At 52.0% G+C, this 22,613-nt stretch overlaps 1 protein-coding gene across 1 annotated transcript; it reads right to left on the bottom strand.

Moving 5' to 3' along the window:
* Nucleotides 1-5,050: 5,050 nt before the first annotated feature.
* On the bottom strand, nucleotides 5,051-22,139 carry LOC111145733 (RUN and FYVE domain containing 4). Its single transcript, XM_022500899.1, has 11 exons — nucleotides 21,866-22,139; nucleotides 21,629-21,735; nucleotides 20,061-20,186; nucleotides 19,678-19,784; nucleotides 19,194-19,337; nucleotides 18,722-18,791; nucleotides 17,212-17,838; nucleotides 16,520-16,626; nucleotides 10,647-10,793; nucleotides 5,684-5,794; nucleotides 5,051-5,153 (listed from the first exon to the last, which is right to left on the bottom strand). Exons 1-11 carry the CDS (start codon nucleotides 22,113-22,115, stop codon nucleotides 5,051-5,053), a joined length of 1,899 nt encoding a protein of 632 aa, XP_022356607.1. The 5' UTR covers nucleotides 22,116-22,139.
* Nucleotides 22,140-22,613: the final 474 nt, after the last annotated feature.

The raw sequence follows: 22,613 nt of genomic DNA, 5'->3' as shown, positions 1-22,613 counted from the left end.
CTTAGATTCACACAGATCTTGTGTCCATCTTTCCAGACTTTTCCACACATGCATGTATGGACATGCTTTCCTTCTTCTTCTTCCGAAAACAAATGATATGGGACTAATGATGTCATTCTGCACTTCACCATGCTGTCATGGGCTGCACATAGGTCCACCTTTCTTTTTTCCCTGACAACATACTAGTCCATGGGGTGGATGTATCATGATTGATCAGATAATTGCCTTGTGGATGAATATTTAAGACTTGCTACGAGCATCTTTGGATGTACGTCTCTGGGAATTTGTATGATGGTTTGTGTGGCTTAAGTGTAATTTTGCTGGGTCATATTGGTGCCCATTTAAATTTTGATAAGGCTGTATCTGCTAATGGTGACTACATGTATTGTGGTGGCGTAATGTATGGAACTGTCCGGTCACTGTGTTATACACCTGAAATTAATATAACATTGTGTATCCACTATGCTTCCATACGAAAAGCACCTGGGTGGCTCAGTGGTTAAGCATCTGCCTTTGGCTCAGGTCATGATCCCAGGGTCCTGGGATCAAGCCCTGCATTGGGCTCTCTGCTCGGCGGGAGGCCTGCTTCTCCCTCTCCCACTCCCCCTGCTTGTGCTCTCTCTCTGTCTCTCTCTCTAGCAAATAAATAATAAAATCTTAAAATTAAAAAAATTTTAAAAAGAAAAAAAGAAAAGACCCTATCAATTTATTCTCCCATTGGCAACTCATAAAAGGGTCTGTTAGTTACCCTATCTACTCATACTATCTCACATTTGTCAATTATGTTAAGATGTTTTCTCCCAGCCTGCTGTATGCCTCGTAACTGTAATTACGGGGAAATGGTTATTGTTCAAGTCTCATTTGACCTCTGCAGTATTTAATCCCACTGACCTCATTCTCTTCCTATTTCTCCTGAACCTTGGTCTCATTTTGTGGCTTTAGTTCTCCATTCATTCCTCAAATCTGGATGTTCCCTGGGGAACATCCAGAGGAGAGGACCAATGTAGGTCCTCTTCTTTCCCTGCCCTCCCCAGGCCAGCCCATCTGCTCCCCGGGCTTCAGCACCCACCCCATAAGTGCTGGGGTCTCCCACACCTTCAGTGCCCGGTTTCCCTCCAAACTTCTCTTTGCAGCGCAAACTCCTTGTGCAGCTTGAGCCTCGTGCAGCCTCTTGACGTTTCCCCTGAGGTCCCACAGGTGCTGCAAGTAGGTCCCACAAGGTGCAGCAGGTAGAAAGCTTGTCTCTGGGAATTCTGACCCCACCCTCCTATCTGGGCTACCAGTCTACAGGAAACAGCCTGCCCCTGGCAGGCCCCTCGCATGAGGCTGTCTCTTAGCATCTCTCTTGATTATCTGCCCCTTGCCATCTTCAAGGACAGTGTTAGGCAACACTTTATTCTCTCTTGCCTGAACTACTGCAATACATGGGGGAGAGCTGTGGATTTCAGGGCTGGACTGCAGACCTTGGGCTAGTTACTCAGTCTCACGGGCCTCAGTTCCATCATCTGTAAAATGGGGCTACTGAAGCACCTACTGCATAGTGTTGTCATGTGGATTAAATGTGTCTGTATTGAAAGATTTTTTATTTGAGAGAGAGAGAGAGAGAGAGAGAGAGAGCGCGTGCGCGCGCGCCAGCGAGCATGCACAGGCACGGGGGGGGGGGGGGGGAGGGGGGGGGGGGCGGGGCAAAATCCCCTCTGCCTCAAGTCTTTCTCCCCCAAACCATCCTCCACTCTGCTCTCAGAACAGTCTTCCCTAAGTGTGAATTTGATCAGACTCTTTCCTTTTAAAACCCTTCAAGGACCTGCACTGCCCTTGGTAGAGGTAGAGCCTCTGCATGGGACCTTCTGTACCTAGCTGGCCTCGTTCCAGACCACACCCCCGGGACTCCCCAACTCCAACCACAGAGAACCATGTGTGGCTCCCAAAGAGCCCTGTGGTTCCCCGCAGAGCCTGGCATGCCTTTCCCTCCCTGGGCTATGCTCGTTCCTACACTCTTGGTCTGGCCAACTCTTCTTTTTCCTTTAAGATTCAGCCTGGTCAAGACCGCCCCTGAGCCATGCAGCCCTCTCTCTGTGCCGTCTGCACCCCCCGCCCCCGGGGGCTTATCTCTATCATGGCTTCAGTTACGGGATTGGTAATCATCTCAGCTGCTCCCTCCTCCCCACTGTGACGTTCTTAAAAGTAGGGATTTTATATCTTTTATATGTAATACATAAAAACACATAAAAATAATATATAAATCGATGGTACACAATATAGAAAAATATATAAATATTATACATAAATAGAACGAATCTATGATAAAAATCTCTGAATCCCCAAACCAACCACAGTGTTTCTGGCATATCCTGGGGGCCTCATAGCATTCTGTTGAGCATGGAACGATTTGACAAAGTGGGGGAACTCGTGTACATTGGATGATCTGAGTGACATCTTGTTTCAAGAAATAATGACGTTGCCCAAGTTTTCCAGGGTATCCCCAGCCTGGGAACAGCAAGGTCCCATCAAGCGCTGTGACCAAAATCACACTGGCTGACAGTCTCTGCACTCATGCAGGCTTCACTGCCCCCTCATAAATTCTCCCAGGAATTTGAGGGAGTCTGTGGCAAGTGCCCCCCAGGTGCTCTTCCGGGTGCCGCTGGGCTAGACATGGGCTCTGGAGTCACTCCCATGTTCCATGCACGTCCCCATGCAGCACCAGGGGTGGCTATGGTGACTGTGGAAGCTTCTGCCAGGGGTCCCCAGTCCTCTAATGTCTTTGGAGCTTTTGCACTCTTCCTTGGACTTGGTGGGGACTCTTTGGGGGTGGGGGCAGTGTGGAGCTAGAGGCTGGACCTCGGCACTGTCCTTCCATCCCTCCCCAAATGGGGAGAGGGTCCATTTTCCCCATTCCCAGCCCCTGATTTCCTTCAGATGAGTTCTGGTCCAGGAGCAGAACTCTTTGCCTCCTCTTTGAACGTAAGAGGTCTCTGCCAGGTCTCTCCTCTCCCTCTGTTCTCAAGGCAGACATGAACTCGACACTGGAGTTCCACTAGAACATGATGTCTTCCGCTAGAATATGAACTTTGCCCTAATACAAATTTCTGAGCAAATCAGACCTGCGAGAAGGGACTGCTGCCCCTTTGAGTAGGGCTGATTCTGTTGCCCTGATTGCTCCAGAGCTCCGGCCCTGTCCCCCTCTGGTCGCTCCATTCCCTGCCCCTTACCTTGTTGCAGGCTTTGCTAAGGAGAAGTTCTCACCAGCTCTCCAGGGCAGGAACTGCTATTGCAAAACTCTTGCTCCATGCAATGGTAATGGGAGGCAACTCTGGGTGGCCTTGACCCCAAAAGGCAGTACACAGGCACTGGCCGGAGCCACAGGGTTGCCCAACCCTTGCAGAAGCTCTGGCTGCCTGTGTGAGGCAGAGGGGATGGGGATAAGAGCACGCAGGCCTGCTTGGGGCCACAGAGTCTGCCCCGAGCTCAGATAGGGCAGCTAATCCCCTTGATGGAGAGTGGGGCCCACGCTTCCTCTGAAATGGTATTAACACGGAATTTAATGAAGACTTCTCAGGCAGTCAGGGATATGACCTTGTACTGTGGAACTACACAAGCCCTTGTCAACCCTCTTTATTAAAATGTAGCTCACTGGGGTGCCTGGATGGCTCAGTGGGTTAAAGCCTCTGCTTTCGTCTCAGGTCATGATTCCAGGGTCCTGGGATGGAGCCCCACATGGGCAGGGGGGACTCTGCTCAGCAGGGAGCCTGCTTCCCTTCCTTTCTCTCTGCCTGCCTCTCTGCCTACTTGTGATCTCTGTCAAATAAATAAATAAAATCTTTTTAAAAAAATGTAGCTGACTGAGCACTGTGTGAAGAGAGTCACCTGGTCTCTGCCCCTCCCTCCAGGCACTCCCCACTTGGGACCGACCACAGTAGTTGGGAGGAAAGGAGACCTAGGGAAGCCCATGCAAGCCCTGTGTCTGGGCTCCGGGGAGCATCTGGGACTCCCAGGCCCCGCTGGTGGGAGGGGACGACGCACAACTTCTTTGGGAAACAACTCAGTGGTTTCTTAAAAATTAAACATATACCCATAATAGGACATGGCCATATCATTGCTGGGTGTTTCCCCAAGAGAAATAAAAGCCAATGTCTGTACAAAGATTTGTACGCAGCTGATCGCAGGAAATATATGTGTAACAGCCTCAAACTGGAAACAATCCAAATGTCTGGCAACAGCTGAACATGTAAACAAAATTGTGGTCTCTCCATGCAGTGGAGTTCTACTTAACAGTAAACAGGGACTACGGATAAACCCCAAAATAAGGATGCCGAGTGAAAGAAGGCAGACCGTAGAGAATGCATGCCTTATGATTCCGTTTATATAAAATTCTGGAAAACCAGTGTCTAGTGGTAGAAAGTAGGTAAGGGTTTGCCTTGGGAGTGGGAGGGCGAGGGAGAGATTACAAAGGGCGTGAAGAAAGTCTGGGGCTGATGGATGTGTTCGTGAGTGTGAATGTGGTGATGGTTTCATGGGTGTATATTAAAGTCAAAACCCATCCAGTTGTGCAATGTGTGTGAAGTGTGTTCAATGTCCATAGGATCTCAAGAAAGCTGTAAAAAATGAAACCTAGCCAAAGCAGACCTTCAAAGCCGACTCCAGACAGGACACTGCTGAGTGTGGTGAGCAGTGGGCTGGGCGAGGTGGGGCTGCCCAGAAATGTCAGGGCCCATGCGTCTTCTTCTCGGTCCAGGATGTTCTGAGCATGGAGGGCCTTCAGGGAGGCGGATGGCTGGCACCCTCATGGACAGGAGAAGCACGGACAGCTGTGGGCTTTGTCAAGCTGCCCCGCTCATGGGTGGGGGATGCAGGGCTCCAGCAGGCCTCCTCACTCCTGCCTCCTGCCAGCCAGCCGGCTGCTTCCACTCTCACACTGAGGGTGCGCACAAGGGCTGTCTGTCTTAGATCATCAACTTCTAGAAGGCAGGACTGGTCAGACAAGAGGGATGGAAAGGGTGGAGGGGAGGGAGGTGACCGGGGTGGGGTGGGTGGCCCGTCCTGGGTGAGCCCGTCAGCTGGATTGAGCTTCTCCCTTCTCAGAGCAGGGTGGGCAGCGGTGTTCTCTCTTCTTGTAATCCACAGAGCAGGCATGGCAAACCAGGCCTCCGCAGAGCCTGGGAGCAGAGGAAGGAAGAGTGGGGAGCTCCTGGGTGTGTACTTGGGAGGGAAGCATCGGGTTTGCTCCTAGCTCCCAAGCAGAGCAGCCCTGGGTCTGTCCAAGAAGACCTCCCCTTTCCTAAAAGGTGTCTCAATGCTCCACCCCCTCCAGAGTCCTTTAAATCCAAAGGACAGGTTCTCCTGCTCGCCCCCTCCCATGGTTAGTCCTGCCACCCTGTTCCCAGAAGAAGGTGAGGGGAGTAGCTTCCTATGTTCAGATCTCCTCCCAGACCAGAAGCCTCTTCATCTGTCTCTTCTCGGAAGGATTGCACAGTCCCATCTTCCAGACACTGTTGCTTGTCTGACCCCTTCCCACTGTTCTGGTTCATGTCCACGCTAACTGTTATGTAAAGTGAGTGGCCAGCGTTAAGTGGCTTTCATAAATCCCCACTTCCTGGGTCCCTCCCTTCTGAGCAGGGGCAGAGTGCTGTGGGCTGGTGGAAACAGCACTTGTCCCAGAGCAAGACTTCTGTGCCCTCTCAGTTACCTGCACGGGTATCGCCGAGACAGTCGGCCAAAGATCTTACTGCAGTCCACACAGCATCCGGGGGCCGTGGAAGACAGACGCTGGGCTTTCTGCCACAGGTCATCCTTCTCTCTGATGGGCGGGTGGGGGTATGGGGACACACAAAGCGATTGGAAGATGGAGAGACCAAGACGGGGAGAAAGAGAAACATGGAGACCAAGAAGAGATAGAGAGGGAGAGAGAGTCATCCAGAGACACATACAAAGGAAAAAAAAGAGAGAGAGAGGCAGCAAAGCAGAAAGACAGAGACATAGAAAATGAGAGGGAGACACAGAGGGACAGAAAGAGAGATGGTCAGAGAGAAAGGAAGTCAGGGAGATGGAGAGGGAGATAAAGAGAGGTAGGTAGTGAGATAAATGTAGAGAGAGAGAAAGACCAAGAGAACAAGATGCAGAGACAGTCAGGGACACACACACAGAGGGAGAGACAAATACAGAGAAAGATGGAGCGACAGAGACAGTGATAGAGAAAGACAGAAATGAAGAGACCATGAAAGACACACACACACAAGAGATGAGGGAGTCTGTAGTCTTTGGGAAGATAGATGGTGACACCCGGGTCCCCCTAGCCCCACATAACCTTCATAGCCCACCTCCTCCAAGGAGACCCCAGCAGTTTCTTATAATGCTCTTAGCTTTCATTTGGAACTTGATACCAATCCTTCTCGTTACGTATGCTACACTCCGGCAAAACTATCCTCACTGGGTTGTTGTTTTTTTTTTTAAGATTTTATTTATTTATTTGACAGAGATAACAGGTAGGCAGAGAGGCAGGCAGAGAGAGAGGAGGAAGCAGGCTCCCCACTGAGCAGAGAGCCCGATGCGGAGCTCCATCCCAGGACCCTGGGATCATGACCTGAGCCGAAGGCAGAGGCTTTAACCCACTGAGCCACCCAGGCGTCCCTGTTTTTTTTTTTTTTTTTTTTCTTTTTTAAGGATGTTTAGGGGACACCTGTGTTCACCAGTAAGTTAAGCTCCCACTCTTGGCTCAGGTCACCGTCTCAGGGTTTTGCGAGATTGAGCCCCGCCCCCGGCTCTGAGCGGGGTGTGGAGCCTGCTTCAGATTCTCTTTCTCTTTCCCTCTGCCCCTCCCCCTCTGTTTCCCTCTTCAGAAAAAAATATATATTTTTTAATCAAAATGATACATACACATGACTTAAAAATCCAATAGTACAGAAGAACTTATACCAGAAGGAAACAGACACCCTCCCTACTCCCTCCAATCTCAGTGACAAACCACTTCTTATACTTTTAGCTTTTTCTCCTTGATATTACTTCCACACTTAAGTAATATGCTCATCTCCTCTCTCCTTGACACATCAAGAGAGAACGAACACCTTACCTTGATGTCAGGGGGTTAGCTTAGTTAGTACCATCCCCACTGACTAAATCTCCTTCCTCTCCAGAATACCCCTATTTCTGGGTCCTCTCTCACGATTGTAGTTTTCCAGAATATGCTCACACATTTATTTCTCACTCATCCTATGAAGCACAGATAGCATCTGGACTGCCATTCTGTAATATGATGATGCCAGCATCCCTTCCTCTTCGGGGGACTCCTCTTCTCCTTTCCTACTCATCTTTTCCTTCAACATCCAATATGGTAGCTGCTAGCCCCATGTGGCTACTTTAATCTATATTTAATTTGACTAAAATGAACCACAAGTAGAACTTCAGTTCTTCAGTCACACAAAACCCATTTGGAGTACTCAGTTGCTACATGTGAGTGGTAGCTACCATGTTTGACAGGGCAGATAGCAAACATTTCCATCCTCATAGAAATTCTATTAGATTCTATTCTATATGTAATATTGTTTAAGTGCTAATGGACATTTGTTCTGTAATTGCAGTTGTTTTCTGTGCTTGGTCTTTAGGTTAATTCCAACATTAAAAAAATCAATAAATAGTATTTACTGTATTAGACAACATATAAATATATTGCTTCAAGGAGAGCTAAGATGTGTTCTACACATTTCCTTTCTTGGAAATTTTCTGTTTTTCCAGGACTTTGTGATTGCCTTCCTTTGCTTCTTGCATGACTTATCTTTAACATAGCCTAATTATTCTCTCTCCCCAACAAATTGTTCATCATATCAGTTATTCTGTTGATTCTCTTTCTCCCCAGAGACTTTCCTCCTGGGTCCTCAATACTTCTGCTGAAGTCTGCACTGACTGTTCCCTGGGCTTGCTGTCCTTTTGTCATCTTGGGGATTCCCTTTTCTTCTCTCCTGGGCTACCATGACTGTTCCCTAAATTCCACATCTTCTCCTTTCTTGGCTTACTTCCTTGTTTTTCTGAAGTATATCCTTAATTAACTTCCCAGGAAAGGCTGTGTGGGAGGTGCATTTTCTGTGACCTGTCTTTCTGAAAAATGTCTTTCCTGCATCACCTTCCCTATTGGCTTCATAGTTTGGCTGGACCTAGAATTCCGGGGCAAAAGCTATCTTTCCTCAGAACTTGAAAGTATGACTGCATTGATTATTATTATTTTTTAAGTGGACTTCACACGTAGTGTGAAGCCTAATGCAGGGCTTGAACTCGACCCTGAGATCAAGACCTGAGCCAAGATGAAGAGCTGCTTAACCTACTGAGCTACCCAGGCGCCATTGACCCCTAACATGTTTTTCTGTGTCTTAGTTCTTTTATAAGTGATGTGTGTGAGTATATTGTCCTCATCTTTATTTTACTGAGATTTCACACACTATATCTCAACATGCATTTCCCTTCCTTTCGATTGTTGTGCTGATCACTCAGTGACATCTCTACATCTGGAGACCTGTGACCCCAAGAGCTGGGAAAGTCTCTCAGCTTTTTATCTGATAATATCCTTGATTTTATTTTGTCTTTCTTTGGAATTCTTGTCAGTTGGAGAGGACAGTGAGACTCCTGGATTGATTCTTTATGTTTGCAATTGTTTCTATCATGTATTCCACCTCTTCATGCCCTGTAAGCTATGCCCTGAGGGACTGCCTCCTTTTCCTCTTCCAGTCCTTATGAATTTAAAAAAAATTTGAGAGATATTTTTAATTTCCAAGAACATTTCTCACCTTTGGATGGTCACTTTCCACAGCACCGTGTTTCATGGGAGATGGATTTTTTTGGTTTGCTTATCTTTGTCTCCCCCCTTTATGTTCTAGATTCTTTTCAAACATCTGGGGCTCTGGTTACCATTTCATGTTCAAGCTGCTGGAGCCTCAAGTAGTGGACAGGGCTGTTGGTTGGTTTGTGGCTTCCCTTTAGGAAGGACTGGGCAGGGAGCTACTTGCCCCATGGACTGTCGAATGTCAGAACACACTGCCCTTTCATTTGGGGACATCTGACTTTTTTTTAGAGAAGGGCATTTTAATTATTTGCCTGGGAGATAAAACCCTCAGTGTTGACATTCGGCAGTCAGGGAGGCAGGCAGAAAGCAGGGTACACTGCTCTTTCTAATGACTTTATCAGTTATTTTTTCCTGATTTCTGTCTCCCATGTCATTTCTGCCATCTACATCCCTGGTATTTCTGGGCCCTGAAGTTCTAACTTGGGCTAAATCCAGTATCTACTTTTTCATCCATTTTCCAGTTTCTGGAAAGTCGCTGAAGTCTCTTCTCTGTTGTTGGCTCTTCTACCTTTCTCTCTGTTACAAGTTTTCTTTCTTTCTCTCTCTCTCTCTCTCTCTCTCTCTCTCTTTCTTTCTGATCATTTTAGTGAGATCTCAGGATGGAAAATATGTGATGCGTTGTGTCAGTCTACCATCCTGATGCAGAAGTCAGCGTCTAGGGCTTTCCACTGCCTCTTTTGGCTTAGGGCCAGATTTTCCATGATGCTTCTGCAAGGGACATTATACTGTGTAGCCTGGGATCTTGGGATGAGTTTCTTTAACATGAGGAAAAGCATTTTTCCCTCCTGATGCACTGGCGTATTTCCTTGGAATGCCTAGTGACATTTAGTCAACTTTCTGTGTTTCCATTTTATATTCTGCTGCCAAGATGCTCAGAGTTAAATTTCAACCCTAACGCTAATCCTAATATCTTGGGAGCATATATTTTTTCTCTTTGATTTCCTCTATTTTTCTTTAACAATCATATATATTATATATAACAATTATATATATGTGTATGTGTGTGTGTGTGTGTGTGTGTGTCTTTTATTGTTGGCTACCTCAAATTCTTTTGTGAGCTATAAAGCTAACATTGTATGTCCCCCTTTCTCCCAGTTGACAGCTCCTTGGAGGAGATCATTCCTTAAATTCTTGGTTTGTTCTTTCCAGGTTGACCTCTGTCTTCTCTCATCTTTAGTATCACTTGGATTTTGTGCCAGAGGATTTAGCTCTAGATGATCCCTCCATGACTTTCCAATTAAAATGGAAGCTGAGGCCAGTGGTACCCTGCTTCCTGAACTGGGTCAAAGTATAACATTAGCTCCCCACTGGCCTGAAAGGCAGAAACCAGGCTTTCCACAACTCCTCCATCCCCCAGTGTGTTAGTGGTTTGGAATTGATCCTGGTGAGTCCAGCCTCTGGAACCTAGGACAGATGACCCAGGATGGCCCACAGGCCTGGTGGTCTGTGGAAGCCAAGCAGGTAGTCAGGCATAGGACATATGATTTGCTCTTAGTTAACCTCCCCCTTCTCTCAATTCCTTCTCTATCCGTGGGCTCCTTTCCTTTCCCCTAACCTTGTAGGTGTGTATATGTGCGGGTGCATTGGAGTGGTGGTGTCCCTTAGAGCCAGAGGACTCTCTGTAATTTATATGCTGTATGTCCTTGGTGGCGAAGTCTGCCTCTCTAACCTTTAGTTTTCTCATCTATAAAATGAGGAGAACAGCTGGCGTGGCCAAAAGATGAGTTAGCATACAGAAAAGGTTGAGAATTTTCATTCCCCAGTCTCCACATCCCACTCCATCCCCCCTTCTATACCCCAGCCCCACCATGTCTGCCCTTACTGAATCAGCTCCAGCACCCTCATCTTCATGGCGCGGACCAGGTCCCGCTGCCCTCCGAGCTCCTCCTCATACATGGCGTTCCTCCTCTCAGCCTCCTGCTGCTTCTGTTCAAGCTCCGTCTGCAGCTGGGCCCTCTCCTCCTGACACCTGGGCACAGAAGGAGGACTCAGTTCTCTGTGTTTGTGCCTGAGGTAGGCCAGGCCTCTGCCTGCTGGGGGGCTCTTGGGGGAAGCTGGTGGTGCCTCCCACAGCTAAGGTGTGCACACACACTGTACATGCCTCACACATGTACACATGTCAACTACACACATGCTTACGTATATACACACACTACACACGTACTCCCACCTCTCACAATCCCCCCGTGCCACACCGCACATACACACACACACCACATACCACATACATTGTGTACAATCCCAACACGAACACTATGCCACACAACACACACCACACAAGTCACAATACACCACACATACTACACACATCACACACACCATATAACACACATATCATATACTACATGCTGGTAGCACACCCACACACATGGGGCAACACATCATAGATACACACAACACACTCACAACACAACACATCTATACCACATAACACACACATACCACATGCGTATGACAGAACACACGCATACCGTGGGCCACACATACACCATACACACCGCACATATACACACTCACACCACACCACACACACACACACTCACATAGACACACATACTCCACACATTCTCCACACCCCCACACCCTCCTGTGCCACACATGCTCACACACACACAACACACCATACCACACACACCAAACGGACACTGTTGGTGTCTGGGGCCCCAGGCTGGTTGGGCTGTACTTAGCCGAGAACAACTGTTGGGTTGGGGGGGGGGTTAGTGGTGTAGGACTTGGGGTGATTTTTAGTTATTAAAATATTTTGAAAAATTATGGTACATTGTCTTTTCAATTAAAAAAGGCAAATTAAACATATGGCTTTCGTAAATTTTTGTTTCAGTTTGGGCTTGGCATTGCCTCAGCTCTGTTCTGGCCTCTTCCTTTTGTCTTTGGTGGCTTCCTAGAAGGTTCCAAGAAATCTGCTGGACTGGAAGTAAGAAGGTCCCAGCCCTTCCCTCCACCGCTCAGATGGGAGGGTGTTGCAAAGGCGGGTCCACACATCCTGTGACCTCAGATGTGTGTGCGTGTGTCTGTCTGTGTGTGGCCCCACCCTGGGCTTCAATGGGTTTGAGGCTTTGCTAGAGGCTTCACAATGAACCGAATTATGAATTTTTACAACACTGCTGAGTAGCAGGCCTCAGAAAGAAAGCTGGGTGGACTGTAAGATCAAATCGACTACAGATACCCATGGAAATTCCAGCAGACCTGCCAGTCCCTGCAGCCTAAGGAAGGCTGTTCTTGTGCTCAGGGCCATGTTTGGACTTTTAGTGAACGTTCTGGTCTCCAGTATCCTTACTTAGTACTGGTGTTTCGTTTTGTCGAGCTAGTTTACTTGCATACTGATCCCAGGGCCTTTGCTGGGGCTGGTGCAGACCCAGATGTGAGCACCATGATTACAGTGTGTCTTTGAGGTGGGAGGGAACATTTATTAAGCACCTCCTGTGTGCCAGGGGCTGTTAGAGGGGGCATAGGAGCAGTGCCTATGGCTCTTGGTGGAGCTTAGAGTGTGTCTGGGGCAGTGGTCAAAGCAAGTGACAGGCCAGTGACACGTTGAAGCTAAGGGTATAATCGGCATATAGGAGAGGCGGGGACAGACTTGAGAGGGTGCTTGGGAAAGGCTCCTAAGATGAGGGGACCTTTAAGCAGATCCAAAAGATGAGAATTCAGCCATGTAGAGCCAGTGAAAGGCACATGCAAAGGTCTGCAAATTGGCAAGAGCTTGTCTTCTTTGAGGAACTGAAAGAAGACAAGGGAAGCTGGAATTTCATGAAGGGCAGGAGGTGGGGGTGGGCAAGAGATGAGGTTGGAAGGAGGCGGGGCCTGATCTCTGCTTCGCTGGCCCCGAGAGGAGTGGACTTCGACCTCAGTGCAATGGAAAGCCACTGAAGTATTTCAAGTGGGGGTTGATAGACACTCCTGGTGCAGGAGGGGACACAGAGGAATTCAAGTCTATTGAACACCTACTACATGCCAGACCCTGAGCTCGGTGTTTTATAGCCTGGCTTCATTTAATTTTCACAAACGTACGGACAGGTAAGACAGTTGTCATTTTACAGGAAAGAAAATAGAGCTTCAGAGAGGAAATCACACTTGCTGAGGGCCATAAGGTTTGATAAGTGGAGGGAGCCGAAATCTGGAGGCAGACCTGTCAGGCCATCAACTCTTTCTGCCTCCCCACACTTTTATCCAGGCAGGGCCCTGGTCACCAGCAGTTTATAGCACCAGAATGGAGTGGGCAGCGGCTGGGAGCAAAGGATGGGTCCTTATGAGCCCCTGGTGTGCCCCAGAGAAGCTCACTGGGGAGCAGGAGGGGGAGAAGTGTGATGTTTGCCTAATTCCCCATCTGAGGACCTCTTCCACTCACACCTGATCTAATCACTTTTGCTTTGAGGTCTTACCCAGGGGCAGAGGAAACCCACCTGCTCGGCAGGATGGTCTCAGAGAGCATCAGAGCTGTAGGAGGAACTCTAGCACCATCTCCTTTTGCAAATCAGGGACTGGAGGCCAAACAGGGAAGGCCAGTTTCCCAAGGTGGCTTGGCCAGAAAGCCGGGAAGTGGTTATTGCATGCGCCATAGCTCAGTTCCAAGTGTATTTTCTTGGCCCCTGGTTGGTCTGCTGAGGTCTGGTGCTTGGCTGGTCGGCTGTGTCTCCCCTGTGTGTCTAGCCTGGGGCTCTGCACCCAGGGGCCGTGCCCCTGCCCACCTTCACTCTATTCTCCACACCACAGACAGAGCAATCCTGAAGCCCAGGGGACCCCCCACTTCCCGCTCAAGACTCTGCTCCAGCCTTCCAGAGCACGTGGGAGTGTCCCTCTGCTCCAGCCCCACAGGGACTTCGCATCTGCGGGCCCCCTTCGGGGAGCACTCCTGTCTCTATCCATGTTCCTGGACTGATGTTTTCGCACAGACCCCATGACTAGCTGACATTCCATTTCTATTTGTTGAATTGTCAACTGCCTTGTTCTGCTCACTGCTGTCATCCCACTCACGGCCTCAGTAGAGGGACAACACTATTGCTGGCTGATTCAGTGGGCCCCACGGCACTTCTGTCTGGCGGTGGTGAGACAGCCCATCCCAGCTTGGTGCCCACAGCCCCCACCCCCGAGCATGACATTCCTCCCGAGCTCCCTGGACCCCAGGCGCCAGGGGAGCACATCCCCCGTCCTCCTAGCCGCAGGAGCTTCTGTTCCTGCTACCCGAGTTCTTATGACTTTCCAGCAGATCCCCAGCCCATGCCTCTCCTCTGAGCTCCACACCCTCCGTGCTGCCCAGCAGCTCCACTTGCCTGTCCGACTGGCATCTCAAACTTACATGCTCTCGCCCCAGCTCCTGACTTTCCCCCCACAAGCCCTCCCTGCTATGGCAAACTGTCAGCGGGGACTCCAGACTCCGAGCTGGTCAGGCCAGAAAACAAGAGTCATTCCTGATGCCTGTCTTTCTCTCTCCCACCAGGAACCCCGGCCTCACTGTGGCTCCAGAATCCTGCAGCTTCTCTGCACCTCCATTGCCAGAGAACATCTGGGGGCTCAACCGTGCTCCCCTTCTTCATCAGCGCTCTTGCTTCCTTACAGATTAGCCCCACAGAACAGCAGCCTCCAGCCCCTGAGAGCACAGATCAGTCTGGAATAGGCAGGTCTATGGGGACAGATGAATGCTTGCCTAGGGCTGGGAGGTTGGGAGAAAATGGCAGTGACTGCTCATGGTACAGGATTTCTCTTTGGGGTGATGAAAATGTCCTAAACCGTGGTGATCGAGGAACAATTTTATGAATACACAAAACCCCACTGAACTGTTAAAAAAAAGCAAACATACTTAACATTAAAGCCAAAAGTCAATTCTTGTCCCTCCTCTACTCAGGACTCTCAGTGGTTCCTATCTCACTCTTAGTCAAAGCGAAGGTCCTCTGGATGACCTGTGAGGGTCTCCTGTTACCTGACTGACTTGCCCCTCCCTCCTCTCCCTCCTTCACTCCACTGGGCCTCTGTGATGTTCTGATGACCTGCTATGGCCATTCCTACCTCAGGGCCCTTGCTCTTGCTGTTCCACTGCCTGGAACATTCTTCTACCACATATGCACAGGGCTTATTCCTCACTTCCTTCAGGTCCTCAATCAAGCATCACTTTTTCAGGGAGGCCCTCCCTGGCCATGCTGCCATATTTAACCTATACCCCTTGACACTCCCACCCCCTTTCTCTGCTTGACTTTCTTCCTTCTTAGGACTTGTCACATCTGACATTATGCAATTAACTTGCTTATCATGTTTACCATTGGCTTTCCCCCACTAGAAGGGACGTTCCCCAGGAACAGGGATTTGGTCTGTGTTGTCTGCAAGAGGATTTCTGATATGCTACAACAGGCCTGGCACCGAGTAGGCAATCTGAGTGTCTGTGGGATCATGGCTGGGATGACAGGTGACAGGATAGTGGGCTGTGAGACAGGGGCTCCCCTAGCTGAGGGAGCAGCCTGGGCCTGGTGGTCTCCCAGTTGCTCCCTCCAGCCCATCGTGATTCCCAGAGAAGGCTCCTGGGTGGGCAAGGCCCCTGCGTTCGCCTAGGGCCTGGGTCACAGGAATCTTTCCTGACCAAACCGCCAAACTCAGCTGAGCATCCGGTGGGAGAAGCCCGGGGAGGGGTGCCTTTTGGGGTTGGTTTCTGGGCCCGCAGCCTCTCTCAGCCTTTTCAGCAGAGAGTCTGTCAAGCGGCCCGAGATTCAGTCTGAAGCACAACTACCCAGGCTCTGATGGGGTTTGGGCTGGCACCTCCCGGGGTGGGCCTCAGCCACACTTGAGAGACAGAGCCCAGTGGGCACACGGAGGCACACGGAGACCACAGGAGACAGACACAGAGACTAAGTCAGACCCAGGAAGACCTTTGCATGGCGGAAATATTTTTAAAATTCTGAAAGAGAAACTCAGATGTGGAGAGAGTGTGCTCTGGGCTCTTGAGGTTAATAGCATGACGGAAAGTGGGAGAAGCTGGATGGTGAGAGGGGGCCGAGCGGCAGAGGCGCAGGGACTGAAATAAACACAGGCGCTCAAAACAGGGCCTGAGGGCCCGTGTGTAAGCCCTCCGGTGCTGCAGTCGGCTGCTGGGGTGCGGACCTCAGCTCCTCTACTAACGAGTGACATTGGGTGAATTGTGCAGCACCTTTGAGACTCAGTTGCCCCATCTATAAAATTGGGATTCTTAGAGAACCTACTTCATAGGTTAGGAGGGAACACCTAGAACGGTGCCAGGGACATAGTAAGTGCTCGGTACGTGATAGTTACAATGACGATTGTGACTCACGAGGGTGAAGGAGAGGCTGGAACAGGAAGCAGGAAAATGAGAGGGGATACGGAGGGAAGATGGAGAGCAGGGTAGGAGACCGGCTTGAAAAGAGCAGAGCGGCAGCAGAGGGGCAGAGGGGAGCGTGGGAGGGGAGGGAGGGGCAGGAGGCATTCACCTCTCTTGCAGGCTCTCGGGGAGGCCAGAGAGGGAGGGGCCGGCAGGGCTCGGGGCCAGTGGGAGCTCCCCAAGGAGCCCAGGAGTTATGCCCTGCAAACCTCGCCCTCCTGAGCCTGTGCCCCGTGCGGGAGCCACTCAGAAGGCGCTTCCCGGCGTGACCACGAGGGGGCGAGCAGGAGCCAGGGAGCGCCGCAGGTCCTGGGGGCCTCCCGGCCAGGCCTGTTTGCGCGGACGGTTGCCAAGGTTACCTGCTGAACTGCTCCTGCAGTGTCTTCAGCTCCCCTTCCTGCTCCTTCAGCAGCTGCTCCTGGTGCCGGGCCTGCTCCTTGGTCTTCCGGAGCTCGTGTCTCAGGCTCTTGGGGGTGGGAAGTAAAGGAAGGGGAAGGGAGGCTGAGGGAGGAGGGCGGAGATGCCAGCTCCGGGTCTGACCTCACGACATCTCCGGAGACCCCAGGCCCGGCGAGACAGCCCTTGGGTGGAGAGCGGGACTGGGGACAGCACCGGGAGCTGAGACGCCAGGCTCTGCCCCTGGGTGAGCCTGGGGCCATTTCTTCCTTGGCCGAGGGATGAGAGTTACAGAGCTCAAGGGGCATGAAGACCCCGGCTAGAGAGGAGGCCGAAGGAAAGCTTGAAATCAGTCTTGGTAATCTCCGGGAGAAGCAAGTACAACAAGGGCCGCTAGGCGGCTGCCCTGGAGAGCTGCTGGGGAGGGGTCTCAGACTCAAGTGCCCGCAAGGGGCCAGGCACGTAGGACTGATGAATGAAGTGGCCCCGGCGAGAGCTCGCAGCAAGAAGACCCCCCTCGAAGAATAATCATCCTGTGCGGACCAATCAGAATTGATCAGCACAGGATGCCCCTCCCCATCACCACTGATGACTCCCACCTGCGGGCCGGGTTGGGGGAGGAGAAGAGGCAGGTACAGCGCTCAGCTGCTCTCACCTTGACCACATCCTGCAAGGCCACCTCTGCCGGCTCCTTCTTCCTGGTCACACTGGTCACTCCTCTTTCCTCTTGCCGTCTCTCTGGGGTGGAGTTTTCCTTTGTTCCCAGGTCCGGTAGGACCCCAGGCATTCCCGGACCGCTAGATGCCTCCCACTCCTGCCAGCTCCCTGACATTGTGTCCTCTATTGTCCCTGTGGGGCTGGAGGCCAGCAGCCTGTGGACATGACCCCACTCTGTTTCCCCATTGTGGGTCCCCTCTGCACCGGGCAGAACCCCCCTTCCCTCCGCCTCTGTCCCTATCACCTCCTTTGGAGCTCTGTTGGTCCCTTCCCCCTGTCCCTGGCTACTGGGGGTTGAATTCTCCAGGCAGACCCCAGTTCTTGGGGCTCCCTTCTCCTGGGCTGGCTGAAGCTCCTTCCCCTCTGGTTCCCACGTGCTCCGTGGGGCCCCGAGGCTCTTGGGATCTTCTCTCTTCTTTTCCACGAAGGGAAGAAGATGCCTGTGTTGCCAGGCCCCGGGAAGTCCAGCTAACCCGTCTTCCCTGGGCGCAGCTTGCAGACCAGCTTGGCTAGTGTGTGGCTCTTCTGGCTGGGCTCCTGTGGGGTCTCCATATGTGGCTGGGATCTGCAGAGAAGCCCCCAAAACCACCCCCAGTTACCAGCACCCCAGGTGGATCCGGGGGCCGAGTTCCTGTCTGGTCAGGGAGCAGAGGTGCCTCTCAGTGTTCTTTCCTTACCTCCCCACCCTGACCTGTGACCTTGATCTAGTTTCCGAGTTCTTCCCACCCTCTCCTCTCCTCCATCCTGCCCCCTGAAGTTCTCTGTTTCAGTTTTCTTGCCTGTGAAATGGGAGTAATAACACCTGCCCCACAGGGTTGTGGTGAAATCTTAAAGAGACCCACAGTGGCCGAGAGTCCCCTCTCTCAAGCAGCCTTCTGTGTGTTCCTGTGTTGTTCTGCGCATGTCTGCATCACCTCGATTAACAGGCTGTGTTGTGAGAGGTTCCCCCTTCTGGCCAAAGGCTGAGTCCTCGTGGTATCTGTACCTGGCGCCTGGAAGCTGAGGGGTTGCAGAGCAAGACTGGGGAATGACAATAGCCACAAGCCACCCTTCCTGAACATGTGGGCTACACATGTTCTGTCTCAACTGTCTCAACGCTCCCTCACAATCACCTTCAAGGCAAGACAAGTACTTTGCCAAAGACCTTGGTTATTAGGGGCAGAGCTAGGATTTGAACCCAGAAACCTGGCTCTTCAGTTGCTCCCTTGGCAAACTGAACTGAGAAGTTTGCCCATTGTTCGATGGAGGCCTTCCTATGTGCTTCTAGTTACCTAGCACAGCACTTCCCCTGACCCTGGGTCCCCTGCCTCCCGCGGATGGTGCCAACGGTCCCCTTCTCTCCTTGATATCTGTCTGTTTGTCTGTCTGTCTGCTTGGTTACTGCTCATCCTGGGGGGCCCAACAGAGATGTAAAGCAGGCAACTTGGAATGAAGTTGGGCAGAGGCACCTGCTTTGGGGAATCTTTGGTCTTTTTGGGTCTTCTTCCCTGGGTCCGTCTGGGACTGGAGTGACAGGACCTGAGGATAAAGGGTGGGGTGGGGCTGGCTGGGGGCCTTTCTCTGGTAGCAGTTGAACCACCCAGGCACCACAGCACCCCTCCCGCCCTCACGGCCAATTCCGGCTCTCTCTATCCCTGCCTGTGCCCCACCCACCACTCATCCTCACGTCCACCCGGGGCTCATCCTTCTGACCACCCACCCCAAGCATCCAGCGGCTCCTTAAGAGTATGTACTGTGTGCAGCCTCACGTGACATGAGGGGCTTACTCCGGGAAAACAGAAGTCTGGCGAGGGGGGCATCAGGGGCTCAGACAGCAAGAAGGGAAGGCTAGCAGGCCGAGTTTGGAGCTTGCTTGGGGTGGGTGGTGGTCAAATGGCAGTAAGGCCCTAGAAAGAGGGGGCCTCCCTCCCCCTCACTCACTCTGAGAACATGGGCCAGGCTTCATCCAGGTTCGGCCACTGCAGGTCCAGGTCGAAGGCCACCCCATTGAGAGCGTAGAGAGAGTCCAGGAGGTCTTCCCGGAGCTTGGGGCACACCAGAGGGCTCCGGGGGCCATACCAGTCCCTGTGGTAATGGCGACCAGCACCCTTGGCCTTTGGCTTTGGTGCTATTGCTGCCCCCTGGACCCCTGAGAATCTGCTGTCCACCACATGGCATGATTCCCACAGCTGGGTTGCGGCCCTCGGGGAGCAGGTGGCTTGAGTATCATGGTGCTACTGGGATTCCTATGTTCTAACCACCCCCCTCCCTCTGCCCTTTCTTCATTGACTTTCCCTTCATGGCTCTCGTTTTAGTTGTCCTTGACATTAACCCATCCATCTGGGTGTGGTGGGGGGGGGCACGTTTCACGGGGAGGACAGTGGGCTCAGGGGGAGTCAGGAGGAGCATGCGCCGCGAGTCCCACCTGGTGACCTCTGGGTTCAGGAGGCAGAGCTGCAGGGACTCGGCCAGCTGTCCCTGGGCCAGGCAGAAGCGGATGAAGGCACGGCCTTTTGCCAGAGGTGTCTTTGACTGCAGAGTGCACAGCGGGTGAATAGTGGTGAGGGGCGGGGTGGACGGCCCTGTGCTATGAGAACGGAGGGAACTCAGCCAGCACAGAGGCCAGCTGGGAGCTTGTACTGTCTTGGGAGCAAAGACGTGATTGGAGGGATACTGAGGGCGGGGCTAACGAGACCTGAGGACCAGGTGAGCAGTCTGTGGTCAGCGGAGCGGGGATGGGTGGGAAGGGGGCCCCTGGAGGCCATCCCTGTCAAGGGCCCGGTGGCAGGGCCGCCTGGTCCTGGATACCTTGTCCTGGGTGAGGATGAAGCGGGCCGGCTCCGTACTACCCCGCTGTTGCCACAGGGTGGCGCAGAGGAAGTTCCAGTAATCCTTCCGAGGCCTCAGGAAGCTCTTCTGCTCTTTCTGGTCAAACTGGTAGTGGGATGAGGGACAGGAAAGCATAGAAATGTTCCCCCCCACCCCCCACCCACCTTGTATCCCAGCATGCAGAGAGAGGACAGGGCTACTGTGGGCAGACCTGGCTCGGCCCTTACTGGCTGTGTGACCTCGAGCAAGGCGCTGGACCTCTCTGAGCCTTTGGTATTCTAGTCATGCACTCCAGTAACACTTGTGGAGCACTTATTTTGTGCCGGGCTTTGTTCTGTGCCCTGGGAATTCAGCAGTGGACAAGCTGCCCGCATGGGCTTACACTTGGTAGTGGAGACAGACAATGAACAAATCGAATAAGTAAAACATATGTTATGGCAGTACTGACTGCTAAGGAGAAAAATAAAGGAGGGAAGGAGACCAGAAAGTACGTGGTGTGTGCACACATGCATGTATGTGGTGTGGGTGTGGTGTGTGATGTGTGTGAGTATGTCGTGTGTATGTGTGGAGTGTATGCCTGAGTGTTTGTGATTTAGGGTGTGTGTGCATGTGTTAAAAATTTGGATTTGAGGGGTCCCTGGGTGGCTCAGTCGGTTAAGCATCTGCCTTCCGCTGAGGTCATGATCACGGGGTCCTGGGATGGAGCCCCACATCAGGCTCCCTGCTCAGTTCTCCCCTCTCCCTCTGCTGCCTCTCCCTCTGCCATCGCTCCCCTGCTTGTGCTCCCCCGCTTGTGCTCTTCTCCCCCTTCTCCCAAATCTGAAAAAATTTGGATTAGAGTAACTAGAGAGAACTTCACTAAGGAACTGCGACTCAAGTCCAGATCTGAAGGAAATGAGTTGTGCCATCCACATTTCTGAGGGAAGAGCAGTCTAGGCAGAGGGCATCGCAAGTGCAAAGGCCCTGAGGTGGGCGAGTTCCTGGCATGCTTGAGGAAGATCAAGGAGTCCAACGTGACTGGAGTGCAGCAGATGAGGGGTAGACTGGCAGGAGATCGACACACGCACCAGACACACCTCACGCCTACATATATGTACACTCACACCACACATGCATCACACACAGAGACACACACAGGCTATGTGTGCATCTGTGGGGGTGGCAGGGTCATCAGGCACCTCAAGGGGCTAGAATGAGAATGTAGTAAGGTGGGACAGGAGGATGGCTTAGCCTGGCCCATGGTAAGTACTAAGTAAAAGGGCCAGCAGCAGGAAGGCCAGCCCGAGGATATCTTGCCTCTGAAACTTTGGTCCTCAGAGCCAGGTGACCGCCCTGCCCCACCCCTCCCCACCTGACCCCAGCTGGGCCCCCACTTACTTCCTAGGCTATGGTGTCAACCCTCAAGAGTGAGGTCAGATGTCAGGGAGGGCTTGCTGACTCTGAGAGGGCTGAAACTAGTCGGTGGCTCTTCCTCAGTATCTGGGAAAACCCTCCTGGCTATCTGGGCCAGAGAGAGGCGGGTGGGAGGAGGGCAGGGAGGGGGTCACCTGCAGGAGCAGCTCCAGGCAGCCACAGAGTGTGTGCAGCTCAGCACTGGCATCTGTCACTGGCCGCTGCGGGCCCCCGTAGCCCTGGAGGATGGCCGAGACAGCAGCTGGCGGGGGTGGGGGCGGGAGGATGGTGGACATCAGGCTCCGGGTCGTGGGGACTCTGACAGAGGAGTTCCCAAGACCCCTCCCTTCTCCCCCAACTCAAGCCCAAAAGATTTCTCCAGATGCACTCACCTTTCAGGTTCCTGGTGAGGATGGCCCCCTCCTCCGCCATGAGGATTTCAGAATGATGGGATTCCTCGTGGTTCTGGGAGGTCAACCCGGAAAGGAGCCCCTTCCTGGATGGCTCCTTATCCAGGGGAAGAATCACAGCCTGGGCCAGAAATCGGATATATCTAGGGTCACACAGTGAGTTCACAGGTAGGATAAACACCCCAGCTCTTCCTTGTAGGCTGGTGTGGGAACGTGATCGTGTGGCCCCCATGAATGGGGGTAGTTCCTGGGTGTCAGGCGCTGTGCTCCATGCCTGACATCGTTGTCTTACTCAGTCCCCATTATAGTCTAGGAGGTCTGTAACTCCATTCGATACAAGATGAAAGGGGTGCTCAGACAGACAGAGAAGTCTTTGATCCGATGCCACAAAGCTCTAAGCTGAGAAGCTAGAGTTCGAACTCAGGACTGTGCGCCCTCACACGGGGCGACTTGGCATGAGCGGCCCTGTTCATGCTCCTGCGTGAGGACACTGGGCTGAGGGGGAGTCACTCCTGTTCCCCACAGGGAGCTTGTTGGAGCAGTCATCTGCCTTGAGGCACACATTCATCCTTTCCGGGCCCCCAGCTGAGTGGAAAATGTGTGTTCTTTGAGGAAAGGGAGTTAGAAGTAAAATGAGACCCTAGAGCTGGGACTGTGCCAGAATACTGGGTATGTGTGGGAGCAGGGCAGCTGGTTTTAATCCTGTGGTCCTCTCCCAGGGGAACTGCAG

The sequence above is a fragment of the Enhydra lutris genome, unplaced genomic scaffold (assembly GCF_002288905.1).
Source record: "Enhydra lutris kenyoni isolate GAN:26980312 unplaced genomic scaffold, ASM228890v2 scaffoldscaffold1, whole genome shotgun sequence".
Lineage (NCBI taxonomy): Eukaryota > Metazoa > Chordata > Mammalia > Carnivora > Mustelidae > Enhydra > Enhydra lutris.
Note: the sequence above shows the minus strand (reverse complement) of the source record. Positions and strands in the feature narration are given on the sequence as shown.